This window comes from Panthera pardus, unplaced genomic scaffold (genome assembly GCF_024362965.1).
Source record: "Panthera pardus isolate Hobbes unplaced genomic scaffold, ASM2436296v1 HiC_scaffold_12, whole genome shotgun sequence".
In the NCBI taxonomy this organism is placed as follows: Eukaryota; Metazoa; Chordata; class Mammalia; order Carnivora; family Felidae; genus Panthera; species Panthera pardus.
The window spans coordinates 1,156,141-1,178,502 of record NW_026526677.1 but is presented as its reverse complement, the minus strand read 5'-3'; the positions used below and the strand labels follow the sequence as shown (position 1 = coordinate 1,178,502).

The 22,362-nt window shown below is 60.7% G+C and overlaps 1 protein-coding gene across 1 annotated transcript in view; it reads left to right on the top strand.

Annotated features, from left to right (window-relative positions):
• Positions 1-2,191: 2,191 nt before the first annotated feature.
• MOB2 (MOB kinase activator 2) overlaps positions 2,192-22,362 on the top strand; it is a 74,546-nt gene continuing 54,375 nt past the window's right edge. The window contains exon 1 of the mRNA XM_019437024.2: positions 2,192-2,318. Within this exon, the coding sequence (XP_019292569.2) occupies positions 2,302-2,318 (17 nt within the window). The 5' untranslated portion in view covers positions 2,192-2,301. The remainder of the gene's footprint in view (positions 2,319-22,362) is intronic.

Sequence of the window (22,362 nt, the reverse complement as noted above, 5' to 3'; positions counted from 1 at the left end):
ACCCGGTGTGAGGGGGCATCTGGGGTTGTGAGAGGACATCCGGGGTGTGAGGGGACATCTGGGGTTGTGAGGGGACATCTGGGTGTGAGGGGACATCCGGGTGTGAGGGGACATCTGGGTGTGAGGGGACATCCGGGTGTGAGGGGACATCCGGGGTTGTGAGGGGACATCCGGGGTGTGAGGGGACATCCGGGGTTGTGAGGGGACATCTGGGTGTGAGGGGACATCCGGGTGTGAGGGGACATCCGGGGTTGTGAGGGGACATCCGGGGTGTGAGGGGACATCCGGGGTTGTGAGGGGACATCCGGGGTTGTGAGGGGACATCCGGGTGTGAGGGGACATCCGGGTGTGAGGGGACACCCGGGTGTGAGGGGACATCCGGTGTTGTGAGGGGACATCCGGGTGTGAGGGGACATCTGGGGTGTGAGGGGACATCCGGGTGTGAGGGGACAGCCCGCGTTGTGAGGGGACACCCGGTGTGAGGGGGCATCTGGGGTTGTGAGAGGACATCCGGGGTGTGAGGGGACATCTGGGGTTGTGAGGGGACATCTGGGTGTGAGGGGACATCCGGGTGTGAGGGGACATCCGGGGTTGTGAGGGGACATCCGGGGTTGTGAGGGGACATCCGGGGTGTGAGGGGACATCCGGGGTTGTGAGGGGACATCTGGGTGTGAGGGGACATCCGGGTGTGAGGGGACATCCGGGGTTGTGAGGGGACATCCGGGGTGTGAGGGGACATCCGGGGTTGTGAGGGGACATCCGGGGTGTGAGGGGACATCCGGGGTTGTGAGGGGACATCCGGGGTTGTGAGGGGACATCCGGGTGTGAGGGGACATCTGGGGTGTGAGGGGACATCCGGGTGTGAGGGGACATCCGGGGTTGTGAGGGGACATCCGGGGTTGTGAGGGGACATCCGGGTGTGAGGGGACATCTGGGGTGTGAGGGGACATCCGGGTGTGAGGGGACAGCCCGCGTTGTGAGGGGACACCCGGTGTGAGGGGGCATCTGGGGTTGTGAGAGGACATCCGGGGTGTGAGGGGACATCTGGGGTTGTGAGGGGACATCTGGGTGTGAGGGGACATCCGGGTGTGAGGGGACATCCGGGGTTGTGAGGGGACATCCGGGGTGTGAGGGGACACCCGGGGTTGTGAGGGGACATCTGGGTGTGAGGGGACATCCGGGTGTGAGGGGACATCCGGGGTTGTGAGGGGACATCCGGGGTGTGAGGGGACATCCGGGGTTGTGAGGGGACATCCGGGGTTGTGAGGGGACATCCGGGTGTGAGGGGACATCTGGGGTGTGAGGGGACATCCGGGTGTGAGGGGACACCCGGGTGTGAGGGGACATCCGGGGTTGTGAGGGGACATCCGGGGTTGTGAGGGGACATCCGGGTGTGAGGGGACATCTGGGGTGTGAGGGGACATCCGGGTGTGAGGGGACACCCGGGTGTGAGGGGACATCCGGGGTGTGAGAGGACATCCGGGGTTGTGAGGGGACATCCGGGATTGTGAGGGGACAGCCGGGGTTGTGAGGGGACAACCGGGGTTGTGAGCGGACGTCTGGGGGTATGAGGGGCCATCCGGTGTGAGGGGACATCCGGGGTTGTGAGGGGACATCCGGGTTGTGAGGGGACACCCGGGTGTGAGAGGACATCCGGGGTTGTGAGGGGAAATCCGGGGTTGTGAGGGGACAGCTGGGGTTGTGAGGGGACAGCCAGGTTGTGAGGGGACATCCGGTGTGAGGGGACATCTCGGGTGTGAGGGGACAGCCGGGGTTGTGAGGGGACAACTGGGGTTGTGAGCGGACGTCTGGGGGTATGAGGGGCCTTCCGGTGTGAGGGGACATCTGGGGGTGTGCGGGGACATCCCGGGTTGTGAGGGGACGTCTGAGATGTGAGAGGACATCTGGGGTGTGAACGGACCGTCCGTGGCGTGAGGGAGGGGACGTCTGTGATGTGGGGGAACATCCGGGCTGGTGAGGTGACATCGAGGTGTGAGGAGATATCCGGGGGGTGAGGGGACATCCGGGGGCGTGTGAGTAACCGTCTCGCAGTGGGGAGCGGGGCGTCGAGGCCGCCCTCCGCCCCCATCCCCCGCCACGCCCCGCGCCGGCTCCCTGGCTGGGCGGGCCTGGCCTAGAAGCCGCCGGGACTACGCGTCCCAGCAGGCGGCGCGCGGCGCGTCACTTCCGGCGGCGCCCGCGGCGCGCGTGTGGGAGTGTGCGAGCGAGTGTTTACTTCCGGCCGCCGCCGCCGCCGCGGGCTGAGGGCCGAGCGTGTCGGGCGGCGGGCCCCGAGCAGCCATGGACTGGCTCATGGGGTGAGTGGGGCGGCGGGGCAGGCGGGCCGGGGCGGCGGGGCGCGCCGCGGGCGGCACGGGGCCGGGGCGGCGGGCCCGGGCGGAGCGGGCCGGCCGGGCGCGGGGCGTCTCCTCGGGGACGGGGCGGCGGACGGGAGCTGCCGGCCGCGGGGCTGCGGCGGCGGCCGGCCCGGGCAGGACGGACAGGCGCCCGCCCCCGGTGGCCAGCGCGGGTCCGGCGGCCGCGGCTCGCCGCTGGGCGGGGGGAGGGGGGGGGGTTGGGGGAGCGGCCGGGGCTGCTCTCGCCGGCCGCCGCGGGGAGCCGGCCGTGGAAGAAAGAAGTGTGTCGCCGGCCGGGGACGCTCCGCGGGGGAGGGGGCGGCGGGCACCGCGGGCCCCCCGTGCTGGCGCGTCCGCCGGCGGCGGGGCCCGGGCGGCGGGGCCCGGAGGGCGGGGTGCGGAGCAGGGCGGTCCGGGCGGCGGCGGCGGCGGCGGCGGCGGCGGCGGCACGCCGGCCTTCCGTCCCGCCGGCCCTGCGCGCGGCTGGAAACCCGGGAAGCACAGCGTGGCGTCGTCTCCAGAAGTTGCTCTCCCCGAAGCGAGCTCGGGTGAAAACTTTTTCGTTTTTGAGGAACGAGAGGGGCGGCTACTTTTCACCCGGTGGCGCGGCCCTCGTGCGTCCCCCCCCCCCCCCGCCCGACGCTCCTAGCGCCCCCTCCCCCGCCCCGCCGCCCCCGGGGGCTGGGCTGGCAGCGCGCAGGTGGAGGTGCCCGGCCGACCCCGCAGACCCGGCAGGGGGGGTGGGGGGCGAATGGTCTTCGTGTCCGGGTCCGCGCAGGGCGGGGGTGGCGGGGGTGGGGGGAGGGGGACGGCGTGCCCCTGCCCGGCCCGCAGGTTGGCCGCGCGGGCCAGTGACGGGGAGACCGGCGGAGGTGGGCACGGGAGGGATGGATCCAGAGGCCAGAGAGAAGTTCGAGCTCGGCAGGGGGAGGCTTGGGCCCAGAGGGCAGGGCTCGGGCCGCCGTGGGGCGGGGCGGGGGGGGGGGGGCGCTCCGCTGGCCGCCTGGACAGGCCGGCCTCCGTCCTGCGCCTGCTGCTTGGCGGCGGTGTGGCTTCACGCCGTCAGGTCACGTCTCCAGACCCGCTTTTCTAACGCCGTCCGGGACCTGGAAATGGCAGCGCCGGCGGGCCAGGTCCGGGGAGGAAGACCGAGGCGGCGGAGAAGAGCGCTTGGCGCGGGGCTGGGCACTGGCGACCGTGGGCTGCGGCAGGACGGGGATGCGTTTTGTGGGAGGCCTTTGTACCCCACAGGCGCGGAGGGTCGAGGGCAGGCGGCCGTGTGTGCTTATTTGGACCCTCGACGCTCTCTGCGTGGACAGGCCGCCCCGCGACGCTTCGGGGAGTGGACGGCTGATGGGCCGAGTTGACTTCCCGGCGCCGCGGCCGCAGGACCGGTCCGAGCGTGGGGTTGTTGCGGGAGCGGCCGACTGTTCGGTCGTCCGCGTGGGATCGCTGGGCGCGCCGGCCCACACGTGCTGAACACCCGCCGGCAGGCGGTCTTTTGAACCGAGTTCCGTGCTGTGTGCCCCTTCAGTCGTCGTGGCTTCCACTGTTAGGCTAACCGGGCACTGTTCTCGAGGCCCTGGGCGAGACTGCAGCCGGGGCGGGGGCGCAGTAAGGTCATCGGAGCCTTCGCCTGCTGGGTCCCTTGCTGAGGAGGCCGGTCCACGTGCTGCAGGAAGACCGCTCTGAAAGGGACCGGGCTTGGAGCCGCTGCTTCCTCGGGCCTTAGGAAGGGCAGGAGCGTTTCCTGCCGCCTGGCTGTGGGACCGGCGGTTCCGAGAGGACACTAGAGGCCTCGGCAGAGGGATTCGGACGGGGTCTGGTTACGCGTGCGTGTGCGTTTTTAGTTTAGTGGACTGTGTATCGGGGGTTGTGAATCAGAAGTTCTTCAGCAGTTCCTTAACCGCGGGCCTCCCGCCCCTTTAAAGAAAAGTGACGCGGTTTCAGTTGTCACGCAGTGACGTCCCTCCAGAGCTGGTCATCCTAGGACGTAAGAGCTGGGAGGGCCCGGTGCCGTCTGCCCCTCCCGCACGTTTACTGAGCATCTGCTGTGGAGAAGGAGGATGCCGAGGCCTTGGCTTTCCAGCTGCAGAGGGAGTGACCAGCACAGACCCCAGGTGGCCCTCCCGCTGGTCTCTCCTAGAGGTGAGCCAGCCCGTGGCGGGTGAAGAAGCTTGTGCTGCCAGGCACCTTCTGCGTGCTCAGTGCGTGGCTTTAGTTGCCCATTGGTCCTTTCTCTGGTTTTCAACCTGGAAGAATTGAGGAAACGTGTTGTTTTTTTTACCGTTCCTTGATATTTTTCTTAATTCACACCATTATCAACCAGCTAGTCTGAACTACAGTTCTCTTATGTTTTGAACAGTTTTTCTTCTTCTTTGAGAAAGTTTCTTTGCGATGGTTCATCTCGGGTGACAAAGTATGGACTCAACTGTAGTAGCAAACGCCGCTCCCGCCCTCTATGCTGGCAGCTGTCACAGGCGGAGCAGCCAACGGACGTACATGTCTGTCACAGAAAGTGCTCTGCTGAGTAACACCGGCGGCCTTATCTGAGGAAAGGGAGGTCTTGCCGGAAACCTGCCGCGGGAAGTTGAGAACAACGCCAGCGTGTCACGACTTGCCGTTGCAGTTCGCTGGGACTTAACCTGGAGAAGACTTTTGCGATGCGTAGCTTGCCTCCGTGTGTTTTACTGCACGTTTCCTCTGCTTGGCGTGGAGCTGGCTCGTGAGCTAGGTGCAGAGTAACTTTTCTTTCTTTTCTTAAAGAGTAATTTCTGACTTGAGAAGGGCCACCACTTCTCGTGTGGCTGCCTCTTAAGTCCTCGGCGGTCTCCGTCCTGGACAGTTGATGACAGGGGGAGGAAGCGAGCCCCAGAAGAGACGCTGCGTGAGCTAGATCAGACTCCGCGTGGTCCCAGACAGTGAGGAGCCCTACACGTAGCGGGGAGTGGCTTGGGGGAAAACTTTTGTCTTAACTGGCAGTGACGGGCATTTGTGAGCAGACAATAAGAGTGCAGTTTAGTTTTTACCCAACAGAAAGCACAGTCCAGAAGCTTCTGAGCATCTGGGAATGTAGAAGAGGAAATGCACTTCCTCCCGCTTCTGAGTGGGGGGAGCACCTGAGCCCTCCCACTGGTCGTGGGCGCGGCCGACGGGGTGAAGTTTGCAGGGACATGCCCGCCCTCCACCCTACAGACCGGGCCCGGAGCCAGGGCAGGGGCAGGCGCACACCAGCCCCCTTCCTGGGGCTGTGGCCGCCCTGTTGTTCTTCGAGCGGCGGATGAGGTGGGTGACGTCCGTAGCTCAGAGCTCTCCGGCTCTGGCAGGAGAGCCGCCTCTGGTGTTGGCAGTTTAGCGCAGGCCACGATGGAAGTTGGCGCTCCTGGTCAGCCAGCCGGCATTTCTAGATGGCCACGGGGCTCTCTGGCCTGTCTGGCTTGGCCTTCGGAATCTTGTGCTCCGTTGAAGGACATAATTCCTGTGTCCGTGTACCTATGCAGGATTTGAATGGGGTGTTGATGACTTTTTCTTTGCACTTTGGCTCATGGGACGACTGGCCTGGGACTGACCACCAGGTCTGATCGTGTGGACACCCAGACTGGACTTGCCTGAGTCGCCAGGCTTTTTTTTTGTTTTAACAGCCTCATCGAGGTATAATTTACGCAGCGTAGAGTTTACTTGTTTTAAGTGCACAGTTGGGTGACTTTCAGCGAAAGCACAGAGCAGTGTAGCCATCGGCACAGCTCGGTGTGCCAGTGTTGCCATCGCCCCGAAGGAGCCTCGTGACCATCGGCAGTCACTCCCCTTTCCCAGCCCTGGGTAGTCACTGACTGACTGTCTCTAGATCCGCCTGTTCTGAGCGTCTCCCGTAAGTGGAATCACAACACACGGTCTTCTGTGGCTCTTCGCTTGAGCGTAACGTTTAAAAGTTTGCTCACGTTGCGCGTGGATCAGCCATCAGTCCTTTTCACGGCCAGGTGACATTCTGGGGTACGGAGATACGCACACTTGGCGTCTCTGTCGGTGGTCTGGGTTGTTCCCACTGTTGGTCGATCGTGAGCGATGCTGCGGTGACCCAGCCTTTTCTGACAGTGAGTCGGACCACTTCCTCAGCTGAGGTTACCTTCGGGTCCGGACGGCATCCACTGTCCGCTGTGGGCCGGGCCCTGTGCTTCCGAGATCAAGGAGACAGTCTTTGCTTTGTCAGGCTGGGAGAGGAGGGCCGCGGACACTGGTGACCCAGCGTGGAGGGGTGAATGACGTAGAGCTGGGGTGGGGAGGCCAGGCCGGGAGGGTGGCTCAGAGCAGGGGAGCTCATATGGGGAGATGCGTAGGAATTTTCCAAGCAGAAGGGAAGGACTGTGGCCCCGGCGTGTGCAAAGGCACGGAGGCATCGATGGAAAAGGTGTCTTCCAGCTGGTGACCCTCTCGGAAGCTGTGATCTTGGAGCTTCCAGGAACGGCCGTGGTACAGACGGCTCCACCTGGGCGGCTGTTTGGGCCCGGGCTTGCTGAACTTCTTGGCTGCGGCCGCTGGTGCGTTCAGATTCCCGTTAACACGAACCCCTTTGTGGGGTGAGCCCGTGCAGCTGGGTGCTCTCAGCGGCGCCTCATTTCTCATTTGTCCTCCCACTTGGGGTACCCCTGGGAGCTTTGCAGGGAGCGTCCCAGCACCCGTGCCTCTGCGGGGAGACGGGACACGCACTCACCAGTGGCGCTGCAGACAGGCTCTGCCGCCACGGGAGTTGTGGCCTGGGAGGGCCCCGGGGCCACCCTGATGGACGCTGCTCTTCCCACTAGGTGCCACCGCCTGGTGCTTGCTCACCAAGGCCTCTTCCCCAGAACCCAGAAAAGCCAGACAGCACTGGGGTGGGGGGGAAGGGGGGGCTGGCTGCCAGACCTTGTCAGGAGCTGGCGGTGGCTTGGGAGGGGCTCACTTGGTACAACGGGGCTGTTGTTCGCTCTAAGGCCTGCCGTGGGAGGGAGCCGTGTGGTTCGGGAAGGTGGGTGCCGGAGGCCTCGGCGGGGACGCCTGTGCCGGTGTTCCTGTGGTCGCGGGGTCTCCTGCTTCGTCCTGGGAACCGACCGGCTCTTGGCTTTGTCGTGAATGTGCTCGTGTGGCCTGTGAGGTGCTCGGTGAGGCGCTCTCTGCACTTTTTGGGCACATGGGTGCTGGGAGCTAGTCAGGGGGCTGGTCTCGGGCCCCGCCCGTGACTTGTGTGTGTGCCTTTCCTCCCATCAGTGTCAGCCTGTCCGGAAAAGGAGGTGGCGCATGCTGTTCCTGTCCGACTTGGCAGCAGTGCCGCCCTTCTTTGTCTCCCGTGTTTGTTTTTCTTCCAGGACAGGACTGCTCCTGGCCCGACACACCCACCGGCGCCGGGAGCTGCTCTGTAGAACAGTGCGTGGAGACGTGGACGTAGGAAGAGGTGAAACCAAGGAGTGAACTGTGGAGGCCTGAAGAGGAAAGAGGGGGGTGCTGGGTGGGGTGTCCAGGCCACGTATGAGCTCTGGCGCTGTTCTTGTGTAGAGCCATGTGGCTTTGGGCGGTGACCGCATTCACGTTGTCACCTCCTGGTTCCTTTCTCTTTGAAGACGGTTTCCTTTGCTAGCTCGAGAGAGCTGCCAGTGCACGGCTGCTGGGGTGGGACATACTCTCCTCCTTCCTGCAGCTGTTCCTGGGCACATCCCTGGGAGAGCGGGGTGTGTAGTCACAACCTGTCACACCTTTTTGTTTGTTTGTTTGTTTGCTTGTTGGGGATGTCGCTGCTAAGTTGGGTCATGGTGGTGATTTTTGGTGTTAGTTGAGCATTTCTGCGTAGGGTGGGGGCAGGGAGCTCCCGCAGGGGCACGCACCTTCTCCCCCAAAAGGCAGGCTGACCGTTGGCAAGCAGGGAGGTGTGCCCTCTTTCCCCTTAGGGTCAGGGGACCTCTCCCCTCCAGCCTTTGCACCAGGCTGGCCCTGGGCTGGCAGACTGTTCTCTCCCAGAGAACGGCGCCTCTGGAGTCCCATGGTCTCGGGGCTCGGCCTGCACTGCCCGTGCTCACCAAAGTGGCCAGCCCCCCACTTCACTGGCTGTGTCCTTCAAGGCTAGCAGGGAGACCCTCCCCAACCCCAAACGGCTTACTGGTCTGACCCCCAGCAGTAACGTGGGTGGCTTAGCCAGGTTGTGGATGTGTGGCCCACATCCAGTCCTGGGGTCCACTGGACTTGGCCCCATCGTGCCAGGTAAATGTGTCTCTTTTCTTGGGCTTTGGGTGGTGTCTGTTGCAGTGAAATCAACCCCAGAACTTAGTGGCTCCGAACAAGGACCACCATTTCTCTCACCTCTGGGTTGATGGGTGGGGCCTCAGTTTCCCCGTATGGCCTCTCTGCATGTGGACTCTGGAGCAGCATTCTCAAACTTTTTGGTCTCAAGCTCCCCTTACATTCTTAAAAATTATTGGGTTTAGGGGTGCCTCAGTCGATTAAGTGTCTGACTTTGGCTCAGGTCACGATCTCACGGTTTGTGAGTTCAAGCCCCGTGTCGGGCTCAGTGCTGACAGCTCGGAGCCTGGAGCCTGCTTCGGATTTGGTGCCTCCCTCTGTCTCTGTCCCTCCCCTGCTCGTGCTCGGTCTCTCAAAAATAAATAAACCTTGAAAAAAAATGATTGGGTTCATATGGGTTGTAGCTATACGTATTAGCAAATAAAATAAATTTACAATATTCTTTAATTCACTTAAAGAGAAAGGTAAACCCAGTGTATGTCAACGTAAGTTGTTTTCAATTAAAAAGTAACGATATTTTGCAGAATACAAAGCATGGGAAGAATGATCCAACTTTTTGCAAATCTCATGAGCTGGATCCCTATATCTCCTTTTGGGTTCGTTCTGTTATAATCTTACAAGTCACGTAGCTTCTGGAAAGCTCCGCTGTACACAGGTGAGAGAATGGGACTGAGAGGCAAGTACCGTCTTCAGGTTGTCATGAGAAGAGCTTTAACCGTGGCCCCCCAGGTCACACTTCAAGCACCGTGACAGGGGCTCTCTACGTGGCCTTGCTGCAGCAGGAGAGCCACGGTGGAAGCTGTCAGAAGACGAGTGTCAGCTCTGCTGTGTCGGTCAGACAAGTGACAGGGCCACCCAGATATGGTGGGAGGGGACGGACTCTCCCTCCCGAAGGGGGGAGGGGGGGCCACGTGTGGGGAAGGGGAGGGCTGCCGGCAGCCCCATCTGCAGACCAGGGGGCATGGGAACGTTGGGCCGGTTATTGCTGGAAGTCGGGGGTCCGGGTGCACGGGCCGCTGTCCTGCAGAGGTGCTGAGCCCGTGTGGCTCCGGGGCAGCTGCTTCAGGTGTGAGTCCTGGCGCCACAGCTTGTTCAGGGCCCCAGAGCCTCTGTTTCTTCATCTGCGACACGGCCTGAGTCGTCACCTTCCTGACAGCGCTCGGGGGGGTTTTGTGAGGCGTCCGCGTGTGGTGTGGGTGCACCTCAGGCAGCTGTTGTAGGGAACCCCCCTCCCCCAGCTGAGACGGGGCTTAGCACCGGCCGGGTCTGAGAACTCATTTCCGGGCCTGCAGTTTCTTCCTGGAGACCTGGGGGTGGGCTGGTGTGCGAGCGGTCCCTGCCCTGCCCCCCCACCCCCCCACCCCCAACCCCGGGTGCTGGCCGCGGTGGCTGGCATACGTGCTCAGCGCCCCAGCGGGGCCGGGTACATGTGAGGTGCACACGGCTCGCCATCCTGGCTGCTTCCCTCCCGGCTTGTCTGCCCCCGAGAACCTCACCACACCGCAGCCTCTAGAGCTCCGCTGTCACCTTGCACGTCACCTTGTCCCTGTCACCTCTGTCCTGTTCTCAAGAGCTGCTGTTATGTGCGGTGAGGCCTCGTGTCCCGGTCCCTAGGGAGAGCCCGGTCGGATGAGCACACCATCCTGCGGGTACGGCTGCTCTTGGGACTGCAGGGTCGGCACCTGGAGCGTGACCCCGGGGTCCTGTGGCGGGTCTGGCTCTCAGGGCGACCGTGGGCAGAGGGCGAGGCTTCAGGGGCTCGGTGCTCTCTGGAGACTGCCTGACCCCATCCCCGAGCAGAGAGTGCCTTCTGTCTGTGACCTGCCGGTTCCCAGTCCCACGGGGCCTGAGTGGGGGGCGTCATCCCGCCACGCTTGCCTTCCCTGCCAGATGCCAGCGCCTCTGCTGACACAACCCCAGCGTCGTCAGAAGGGCGCCGGCATGCCCCGTTTGCCGTCTCCTGCCTCCACCTTTGTGCCGTGGGGGTTGCCGGCTCATCCCTCTCATTCCGCGCCCCATGCCTGTCCTGACACCGTCACACGCTGGCCCGCACGGGATGCCGTGGCACCGGGTGGCGACGGTGGACCGTGGCCTTTGTGATCGATGATGCGGGTGCTGTGGCCGCTTCTTCCCTGTGCTCTACCGCTTTCTTGGTTGTGAGCATGTTCCTGCTGCCAAAGAGGGGAGGCTGAGAGGGCGCTGGCCTCACCGAGAGCGGCTCTTCGTCACCCTGCCGTTTGAGAGGAGCATGCCTGCCCCCCGCTTGTTCACGTTTCCCTCCTTCCGGGCTCCCCACGGCCATTGTGCCCAGTATTTTTCCCAGAGTGGACTCCTCATTTCCTTCTCCTGCTCCCCCCCTCTGGGGGCAGCCGCCCTCCGGGCCCTCCACAGGTGGACTCTTGTCACACTTCCCTCCTGGGCTGGGGGGGCCGTGCCAGGTCCTCCCCACCTCCTGTGCCGCCCCTGCCTCTTGCCCTCACTCAGCTCTCCCCCTGTGCCTTTCGTTCTCCACCCTCTGTCCCCCTGCCTTCCCCCCCATCCCCCACCACCACTTCCCTTCTTTCCCTTCATGTCTGGGCCTGGTGGGGGGCAGTCCCAGGGCAAGGCGGTAAGGTTCAGCAGCAGAGGCCATGGCCCGTGGCCCTGCCTATCCACAGGCAGCCCCTAAAAGGAGACACCTGCTTTAGCATGAGCGACGTGCCTGCGTGGCGTGTCTGGTCCTGAGTGAGCAGCCCGTGGTCCGTGGCTGGGCTCCATCAGCTGAGCTCCATCTGGGGGAGCACTCGAATTGAGCCTGCTTCGGGATGCACGAGGGGTCTACATGACCTGAGGTTAGGCTTATCTCTAAACCCGGGTGGCCACTTCTCCAGCCGTGGAGCAAAGGAGCAGGCCCAGCCCCGCGAGGCCAGCAGCACAGAAGTAGCCGCCGTATTCCTGGCAGTTTGTGAAAAGGTGGTGGCTTTCACAGTGCTTGTTCCTTCTTCCTGTCTGCCCCTCCCTGGGCAGGCCTTTGAGGGGGCCATGGGGACACTGGCCTCAGCTAGGTGCTTTAGTTGCTGTCAGTCAGGTGATTTGGCGAGACCCGGGGCCACCCCAGCTACACTCCACGGGACGGAGGCTGTCTCCCTCGTAGAACACACGTGGCCCGTCAGCATAGGACGCAGAGCCAACGGCAAGTTCCCTGGCTGTAGGGCCCCAGATCCCATGCTCAGAGCCTGTCGGCTTGGTCCAGCCTACCAGGTGGGCTCTGGCTTCTATACATGAATGTGGCCCCTTTGGCCCGTCCTGTGCATCCCTCGGGAACTGCGCTGTCGTGGAGGATAGAGGATAACCAGGCATTATCACCAGCCCCAGCTACTCATTAAGTAGACGCTTCCAAAACAAATACGCCTCCGGGCTGCGGCTGTTCTTATTTTAAGGCTGTTCTCTACCTGTTCTCTACCTGTCTCCCCCTTACTGTGAGCCTGAGGTGCTAGGACAGCTGGGGGGAGAAAGGGGCTGACTGGGAGTCGCTTCCTGTGGTGTAGGTGGGCTGCTTGTGGCCCGTGTCCTTGAGGGCACGCAGCCTGGTGTCTCTCTGGAGGCAGAGCTAGATTCTCGAATGTGAGCAGCACCTGCCTGGCACAGCATTGGCCCAGTGTGTTGCCACTGCTAGGGTGCTCTGGGCCAGGGATGCCTTTGGGGAGGGGCTGCTCTCTGAACGTCTCATTTAGGAAAAGCGCCTGGGAGGCTTGGGGGTTCCCAGCCTGCCCCCAGCCTGTTCCATTCAGCAGGATGTGAGTGCCCTGGCCTCAACCCCAGGCCAGCAGCCGGCCTCAACGGAGGCCTCAGAGTGAAAGGGAAGGGAGACCCTGAACTGCAGAGGACACACAGTTGGTCACCAGAGGGGAGGGACGGGATGGGGATCAGGGAGGGCACTTGTGATGAGCGCAGGGCCACGTGTGGAAGTGTGGAATCACTCGATTGTACACCTGAAACTAACATTACACGGTGTGTTAACTGGGATTTAAAGAAAAACTTTAAAAAAGGGAAAGGGGGAAACGCCAGGCAGCAGGCTTCAGAGGGCGCAGCCTTCCCCTTCGACCTTCAGACTGCCCAGCCTTCCCTTCTGACCTTCAGAGGGCACAGCCTTCCCCCCTGACCTTCAGAGCGCGTAGCCTTCCCCTCTGACCTTCAGAGGGCGCAGCCTTCCCCTCTGACCTTCAGAGCGCGTAGCCTTCCCCTCTGACCTTCAGAGAGCGTAGCCTTCCCCCCTGACCTTCGGAGCGCATAGCCTTCCCCTCTGACCTTCAGAGGGCGCAGCCTTCCCCTCTGACCTTCGGAGGGCGCAGCCTTCCCCTCTGACCTTCAGAGGGCGCAGCCTTCCCCTCTGACCTTCAGTACGTGCAGCCTTCCCCCCGACCTCCAGAGCACCTAGCCTTCCCCCCTGACAGTTGTACAGCGGCTTTAGAAGCCTCAACCAGCCCCGGGGGCAGGCCTCCCCTTGGGGTGGTTCACCCATTGAGCCACACTGTCTGCTTAGCCCTGGCTCATCAAAGCAGACCCCTTTGATAGGTTCACAAGGACTGTCTCTAGTTCAGAGAACGGGGGCCCCAGCATAATGTTCCTCAGTAGGGGAGGAGGGATGGGTGCATGGGAGGTGATGTTTCCTGAATGGGCCCCCTGGGTCTAGCCACATGGAGGGCACTGCACGCTGATGCCTGTCACTGCAGCTTTATCTTGCTGGTGCCTTCCTGACAGCTGCTGGGGGCTGGGTGTGCAGGCGTGGGGAGTAGGAGTGGTCCTTACTAAGGTCCCTTATCCTCCTGGGCCTGTTACATTCTTTAGAAGTGGGAGTGATCGGGGCACCTGGGTGGCTCAGTCAGTTAAGCGTCCGACTCTCAGTTTCAGCTCAGGTCATGATCTCACAGTTTCATGGGTTTGAGCCCGACATTGGGCCATGTGCTGATGGTATGGAGCCTGCTTGGGATCCTCTCCCCTCCCCCCTCTCCCCCCCTCTCTCCCTCTCTCCCCCCTCTCTCCCTCTCTCCCCCCCCCTCTCTCCCCCCCTCTCTCCCTCTCTCCCCCCCTCTCTCCCTCTCTCCCCCCCCTCTCTCCCTCTCTCCCCCCCTCTCTCCCTCTCTCCCCCCCCTCTCTCCCTCTCTCCCCCCCTCTCTCCCTCTCTCTCCCTCTCTCTCCCTCTCTCTCTCCCTCTCTCTCCCTCTCTCTCTCCCTCTCTCTCCCTCTCTCTCCCTCTCTCTCTGCCCGTCTCCTACTCATGCTGTCCCTGTCTCTCTCAAAATAAATAAACTTGAAAAAAAATGAAAAAAAAAGTGGGAGTGACCCGTTTTCCTGTCCTTTCTGAGTGGCGGCTGTGGTTATAAATGATGGAGAGTGCCCATGTGGAGTGCCTGGCACTGGGGTGGCCAGCGAGGGCGGGTGAGGGTGGCATTTTTACAAATGTCATCAGTTGTACTGGGAGGAGGGGTGGGACACTCTGTGCTGGAAGCTCCTGAGACATCCTCAGTCCCTCTGGCTGCTCAGAAGGATGGGCGTGTGCTGTTGGTCCTTTCTCAGACTAATTGCGTGTGGTGGCCCAGCGTGGACACTGCAGACACGAGCTGACAGCGCCAACTTGGTTTCTGAGCCCTCCAGGCTGTACCTCTGAAGCGTGGGGACTGGCTCGCGCTCACTTTTGGCCCTCAGAGCCTGGTACACTGGCACACTGAGCACCTGGTCCCTGCGGGAAGCGAGGGCCCATCCTGTCACCCCATCCCACAGAGCCCGCCGCCGGTGGTCTCACCTGCTGGGAATGTTTTGGTTGGAGACATTGCAAGGCTTGGGTGGGGGCTTCTGGCCCCTACATCCTGTGGTGCCGGACAGCCTCACAGTGGGAAGGACTCCTCTCCAGGGGCCTTGTATGGTGGAACCAGCCTGGGCCAGGCCAACACCGCATGGCTGTAGGGCATGAATCACAGGAGGTGCCCCGAGCAGTTGCGACCCTGGTCCAGGGCTGCCCCCGTCCTTGACTGCTGTCTCCAGTGCTGGTGATTGTCAGCCCTGCACGGGGGTCGGCAGAAAGGCCTCAGAGCCAGGCCCGGGGGGGTCTGTCATGCCAGAGTGGCTGCGCTTCCTGGGCGGTTGGGTTGGGATGCACTGGGGAAATGTGGGATGCATAAAAAGGATTTTGGGTGCCATGGGGGCCGTCCTGGGGAGCCACCAGAGTAGACACGCGTGCGTTTGTGGTTTCTAGTGGCTGCGCCCTTTTGAGCTAATATCGTGTCACCTGCGGAGAGTGCTCTTGAGGCCCAAGGAGGAGAAGGAGTAGTGGGTTCCAGGTGCAGAGGGGCACTGGGGTGCCGGGCCACCGTGTGGAAGCACGCAGGAAGGTGGAGGTCCACTTGGATCTAGGGGTCTAAGGAATTCCAAAATCTCAGTTAAGAACACTCCTGAAGGGTTTCCCGGGTAGAGAGGCAACAGCACCCACTTGCTCACTCACTGCCTTGCGAGCACCGCTGTGTGTTCCTTTGTGTTTCCTGCTGGTGTGCGAGGGAGCAGAGTGCCTGCTCCCACGGAACTTGATTTCACGAGTCTGTTGTAGAAATATGAAAACACGGGAAACGTAGAAAACAAAAAGTGAGTGATCCTGCCGCCCAGAGACCGCGATTAAATCTGGCGTCCTGCTGGGCCGGACTCTCCTGCGGCAGTCAGCAGTCGCCGGCAGGAGATCCTGGTGGCTGCCTGTGGACACTCCATAACTCACGTGGTTCTCTGTGGTTGCGTCTTGAGGATGTCTCCTCCGGGTTGAGTGGTGTGCTGCACACCCTTGCACGTCACTCACTGTGCCCGATGTTGGCATTTCCTTGGGTAGAATTCCGGAAGGGGACTGGCGGGCTCCAAGAGCGGGGCCCGCGAGGGTCTCCCTGGAGAGGTTCTGCCCACCCACGTTCCCGACAGCATTAGCAGGCACTCGCCTCTGCTTTGTGGCCAGCTGCCTGTGTTACTCTTTTGTGAAAAATACCTTTGCCGCGTTGGCAAGTAGGAAAGGGTGTTTGGTTGGAGCACGATTCCTTGAGGGGAGCTGGGGCTGACATTCTCGTGCGCTGGGCCCATGTGTTCTTGGTGAATCCTCGGTGTGCTCTTTGTGTGCTGAGTGGTCTAGCTTTCTTGTGACCGGCCTGGGTTCTGTACATTCTGAGGGTATTAATCCCAAGTATTAAGATTTTAGAATTCTTAAAGAGACAAGAGCAAAGACAAAGCGGGGAAGGTGCTGCAGCCGGCGGGAGTGGGACCACCCCCCGGCTCCCAGTGCCCCATTTCTTGCCGTTTCCCAGGGCCATTCATTCTCCAGCAGAGCAGAGAGTGTGTGTGGCCATGCTGCCCAGACCAGAGAACCCACGGGGGGTCAGGGTGTGCCAGGAGACCAGAATGGTAGCTGTGGAACAGCGGACACAGCAGTGTGTGAGCGTGTTTGGGCTGTGAGACTGAGCCCCACACCCTCTGCTAGGCAGTTCTGGGGTATAGCCTGGGGAGGGCCGTAGGCACAGACCAGAGCTTGGCCCTGTGCCCTGCCCTTTTCCTTCCTGGCTGATGCGTGGGGGGTGATCTCAGCATTCCGTTTTCTTGTGCCGTTTTCTTTATCACTACCACCCCTCCTCACATGCACACGGCATGCGTTACTGGAACTGTGTGTACCATTTGGTTTGTTCTCCTGGGAAGACGTTCAGTTCATGTTGGTATCGTGAGCTGTTCAGGAGCCCCTTGCTTGCCGACTGCCTCCTTGGGGCTGAGCTACAGGGGTTATTGAGAAAGCATTGGGGCCAGAGGACAACGTGGAGAGCCCGGAACGGGGCTTTTCAAGATGCCCCTCGAGGAGCACTCATCGTCTGAGATGCTGAATGAGTTTGGGACGCCCTGGCTGAAGTCTGGGGTCCTCTGGGAAGCTCAGTGGTCAGCAGTAGTTTGGGCTGTGAGCAGTCCTAAGGAAGATCACCATATGAGCTGTCTGTACAGCTTGTGGGTCACACTCCCCCCGCCATAGCCCTCTCCCAGTCCCTCTGCCCCATTTCCTCTTGGCTGTTGGGGTGAATGAACAAAGAAGGGCTGAGAAGGAATCCAGGCCGCTGCTGTCGTCACCACCCCCTGCCCACCCACCAGCTGATGATGGGCCGCAGAGAGGAGTCCTCCTGGGAGGCCTGGTGTCCTCGGGGCGATGCTCCCAAAGTGTGTTTACTTCTTGCTGTGGACTGTGTCATATTCCCTCCTGTGCTGGGTGAACTGTGTGGTGGCCCACAGGGCAGAAGGTGGGCAGGGCCTAAGGCCGCATGAGCTTGTCTGAGAGTCACCGACACGGGCTGTGCAGCTGAGCACCGTGGCTTCAGCAGGAGAACAGAGTGGGCACCTTTGTTGGTCCGGGACAGGGTTCCCTCCCTTCCCTGAGAGGGGCGTTTTGTGCTGCACTGGCTTCCCGCACCTGTGATAAAATACATTACAAGAGCTCCCCTTTCGGGTGGGCTTCATCTTCTCTCCCCAGGCCCCTGGGGAGCCTCTGCCGTACATGGTGTGGTCAGGGAGGAGGCAGCACCGAGGTGTTCTGAGCCTGCCAGTGGGCAGCTGGCGAGGTGAGTGCTGGCGGCAGGCGTGTGTCCCGTAGGCCCTGGCCTCGGTGGGGGGAGGTGCTGGCACGGAGGCCTGGGTGCTCCTTCGGCGTATCGCCTGCAGCTCGGGATCTCGGGCACCGTGACTGCTCCCTGAGCCTCAGCACCCAGGTCACAGCCCCTGCCCTGCAGGACGGTTTGGGCTGGGACGTAGTTTGTAGCAGGTGCCTGGTGGTGGCAGGCATCCGCCTCGTCGTAATCAAGTTTACTGGTTTCAGAGAGACGGATGTGCGAAGCCCCAGAGGGTGCAGAGGCACCAGGGGCACAGGGGAGTGCGTCTTATGGGTCACTTTGTAATCACACAGGCTGTCCCTGCTGCCTGCCTCCTGGAAGCAGGGCATCCAGGCTGAGCTCTCTGCTCTGATGTACAGAGGGGACTTGTTTCTGGCTTGCACTGTGGTCTGGGGATGCACGTTTGCTCCTATGCTGTCAGAATGGAGACCCAGGCCTCAGCCAGCTGGGGTTTCAAAATGCTTTGTAATTAAAATCCTTGTTTTCAAGTACATTCTATTGTTCCTGCTGGGAAGGCCTCCTACCTTTTTGGCTGAAGAAGTGCTGGGCTCAGCTGAGTTCTGTTGAGAGTTCCTGGCATTTGTAATTCATGTAAAAATAAACGTGTTGTCTTGCTGTGACCTTGTGGGCTTTAGTGTACTTCCTCCAAGGCCGGCCGAGTGCACCTGTTGTTCAGTGAAGTGGACTGTCAGCCCTGAGGTGTCGCACTCTGACCCTCTTTACGGGGCTCTGTGAGGAGCAAGGCTGTGGCCCGTGGGCAGTGCTTTCTCCTGGGGGGCCTTTGCACCCTGGACCATTTTCTCTCATCTGCTGCCTCCTCACTAGGCTCATGGCTTTGGGGAGTAGCCTTAGTGGTTTGCAGGCCCCTGAGGTCCGAGCTGTCACCAGGATGGTGACGGGGCCCTTGGTTTGCCTGAAGAGCTTCCTGTCTCCTGACGTCTGAGCGAGAGTGAGGGCACAGCCCACTGCCCTCTGGTGGAGCTGGGGCCCAAGGTGGCCTTTGTGGGACTCGCATTCCGCTCACCCGGGTTCTAGGGCCCCGCCGAGCCCCTCACCCAGAGTTCCGGCCTGGACCTCTGAGGCCTGGGATGGAGGAGGGGGCCTGGGAGGCCTCAGAAGAGGGTCTGTGCCAGGCGGTGCTGTGGCCCGGACCACTCCCTGCCCCGCTGACCCTTTCCTGCTGTGTGCCGGGGCCCTGGGCAGTCCCAGGGCAGCCCCCAGGTAGAGACCTCAGGGGTGCTGCAGTGCTTTTTTGGGATGGAGCGGCTCAGCTTTGTGCTTGCTGCCCTTGTACCTGGCATCTGGCTGTGCCCGGGAGAATTGTTGGCAGCAGCATACCGGCTGAGGGGCCTGAGGGGTCCCGCTGTCCTGTCCCCTGCAGCCTCCCGTTGTGTGCGGCAGGCTCCCTGCTTGTGTGAGCGCGGCAGGGACACGTGGGTCAGGGCTGACCAAGAGCTAGCGCTGCTGGCCAGAGGAGCCGCCTGCGCTGTCCTGTAGCCTTGCTGTGGCCCCTTCCCACCGCCAGCGTGTGCCTGGGGGCTGGTGTTCAGGTCCTAAGCTGTAGGCGCCCTGCCTGCCTGTGAGGACTGTGCTGCCTTGCCGGCCAGGGCGCTGTCCCGGCATCTGGCTCCCGGTGGCACGCGGTCCCGCTGCACCTGCGGTGGTGGCCGCATTGTAGGAGCAGGTGCTGCTGTGCGGGACTCGGTGGCTGGGGTTTTCGGTGTCCTGGCCCTGTGCTGACCTGGCAGGGCGGGGACGTCGGCTGTACTTTCTTGGCCTCTGGTAGTCGGCACCTGTAGTGCTAGAGGTGACGAAGGTGCTGGGCTTGGGCTGGCTACCCCCTGGGGGAGCAGGGATGGGACCAGGCAGTGGGAGTGGGGTGTGGTGTAGGGGCCTGAGCCAGGGCCCGCAGAGCTGTGGCCTCTGAGTCTATTCTGATGGCTTGTTTTTAGCCAGATGGTTCAGGTGCAGGATCAAGATGCAGTACCTGTACGTGTCGCCAGTTGTCCCATTGGTTTTTTTAAGCTAATTCTGCTGTAACTGGAGTCACAAAGTGCTCCTGGTAACACAGCAGCTGGGAGAACAGTAATCATGGGGCCGTTCTTGCTCTCCGGAGCCAGGTACCCCTGCCGGGAGCCGCCCACAGGGACCCACGGTTTTCCATTTCTTTCGCAGAAGTCCGGGTCCTTTGATTTCTAATACAAACAATATAATGTCCCCTCAAATGACATTTGCAGGAGTCTAGGGTGAAGATTGCACTCTTTGGCCGGTATGCCTGGGCCTAGGGCCTGTGCCGGGGAGGCCGTGTCCTGGCTGCTCACACACCGTGTGGTTCTGGCTCTAGGCTCGGTCCGGGGGCCAATCTAGACGCCAGGACTTCATCAGGGCCATGGCTTTGCTGGGCTCCCTCCAGGCAGGCCCCAGGGCCCTGGGCTTTCTCAGATACAGGCACCCAGGTGTGGGGTTGGGGGCCGTATGTCCTTATCTTTGACTCCAATCTTCCAAGACCACCAGAGAGCAGATCGTGTCCTATTCCTGCTTAAAAGATCCTTTGTCAAATTTCCCATCTCCCTCCAGCTCCCACCCCGTAGCCACCCCACAGGTACCTGTTGTATTGCAGCCTGGTCAGCCCCCCATGTGCCCTCTTCCACTGAGACCCCTGGCCCACGCTCACGCTGTCTCCGTGGCCTGGCGAGTCTCTCGCTGCCTGTTTTCTGAAGAACGCGTACACATGGCCAACAGATACAGAAAAAGAAGCACCACGTCACTCATCGTCGGGGAGGTGCACATCAAAACTGCCCTGAGCTGCCAGAATGATGATCATAAAACAGGAGATGGCAAGCGTGGGTGAGGAGGGGGGGAGAGGAGCACTGTTGGTGGGGGTGCACGCTGGTGCAGTCGCTGCGGAAAACAGTATGGAGGGTCCTCAAGACGTTAAAAATGGAGCTACCATTTGGCCCAGCAGTTTCTCTTCTGGGTATTTAGCCAAACAAAACCATGACCTTGAAGCCACGCGTGTGTCCCCGTCGTCGCTGCAGAGTTATTCCCAGCAGTCCAGGTGTGGAGGCAGCCTGTGCAGCTGGCGACAGAGAAATGGGTAAAGAGCGTGTGGTAAACAGACACAATGGAATGCCACTCGGCCTTAAAAAAGGAGGAAATCCTGTCATTTGCAACAACATGGATGACCCTGGGGGTTATTACACCAAGTGAAATAAAAGCCTGATGAAGAAAGACAAATACCACATGGTTTCACTTATCCGGGGAATCTAAAAAAAGAAAGGAAAAGTCAAACTCGGGAGCAGAGTGGTAGAGTGGTGCCAGGGGCTGGGGGAAATAGGGAGAAGTCAGTAGAAGGACACAATTTCAGGGAAGAAGGATGCTTGTCCTGGCTCCGCCCCTCCTCTTGTTTCTACCTCCCCGGGGTCCTTGGACAGCGCCCCGGGAGTCTCGAGCTACCCTGCTGGCCCAGGGCCTTAGGAAGGTGTTGGGAGGCCAAGTCCACCCGCTGGCCCTGCTCTAGGGATGCAGGGGAAGGGGATCCTGTCACAGCAGCTCAGCTTGGCAGTACTCTAACCAGACATGCCAGCTAGCGTGAATATTTGAAAACCACGACTCACATTTGAGCCAATATAGAGAATAGTGAACCCAACAACGGGGGGGCCACACACCCTCTTTAAGCCCTCATCGAACATTCGCATACTGACTGAAACCTCGACGGATTTCCGCCAACTGCAGCCATCCGGTGTATCCCTGGCCTAAGTGGAATCCAATCAGACGTCAGCAACAAAGGGAAGCTAACTCCCTCTTTTTAAAAATTAGGAGACACACTTCTAAGTAACCAGTGGGACAAATAATGATTCAGAATGGAAATTAGGAAATATTATTAGCTGGAAGATAACAGAACCCCACCTGTCAACACCTGTGCGCTGCAGCGAGACGGGAGACTAGTTCAGAGCCTCGGATGCACGGATCACACATGAAGGAATCACCCAAGGAGTGGCATCCAAGCCCAGAGGAGGCAGTGGAGGGAAGGAAGGCCGCGGCACAGACTGGATCGCCAGCAGAGTCATCAGGGCCAGATTTTGATGCATTGAACGTATGGATAAAGTGAAAATCTCTGGCAAGACTAATCAAGACAGAAGAAAGAGAAGGTCCAGAGAGTCTGTTAGTAATGCATGCCGGGTCAACTGGGTGTCCGTGTGTTAAAAAAAAAAAGAAAAAAAAAAAAAAGGGAAATCTTGGTCCATACTTCACAGCATACAAAGGGTAGTTGAGCCGGGAAGAATGTAGGTCTAAAACTTGGAGAGCCTCACGTGCTCACCGAGAACTTCAGCTGTGCTGAAGTGCACAACACCTAGATTTTGAAAAAAATAACGTGAAGTGTTGTTTTTGTGTCTATTGCATATTGAAATGATGATCCTCTGGGCTAAACAAAATATATTAAAATTAATTTCACCTGTTTCCCTTGACCCTTTGTGGTGGCTCCTAGAAAATCTGAAATTTCAGACACGGCTGGCATTTGTGGCTTGTGGTATGTTTCTCTTGGACAGTGCTGTTCTAGAAGATAACACAGAAGATGCTATTCTTGGCATTTGGGTGCATAACGGTTTTCCAGAACAGGACCAGGAAGCGCAGATCATGAGGGGGAAGAGAATTTGGTTTACGCTGAACCTAAGGCACTCTGTTCACCAAAGGATACCCCTCGAAGAGTGAAAAGGCCAGTACCCTGGGGAAGTGTGGCACACGTCCCTGACGGAAGGGACACAGCCAGACCTCGTGGAATAGCAAGAGACAGGCCGGAGACTCACGGAGGAGGGGGGCACACCTGGCCCCCGGACAGAGGCAGAAGTGGGCTGCCCCGGGGCTCTGGGCGACTGTCACGTAACCGGGCTGCGCATGAACCGTCTTTCTTTTTTAGCCCGTTTGCCCTCGATGCTTGCGGTGGTGGCCGGGTCGTGTAGGTCAGGCCTGCCAGCACTGCCTGTCCGCCTTTCTTTGAATGTGTTTGTTACTGCTCTTTTAAACCCTCCTTCCTCCTAACCCCCACTGCTTTGGAGGCTGTGCACTCGCGTCCCTTTCTTTCAGAGGTGTCT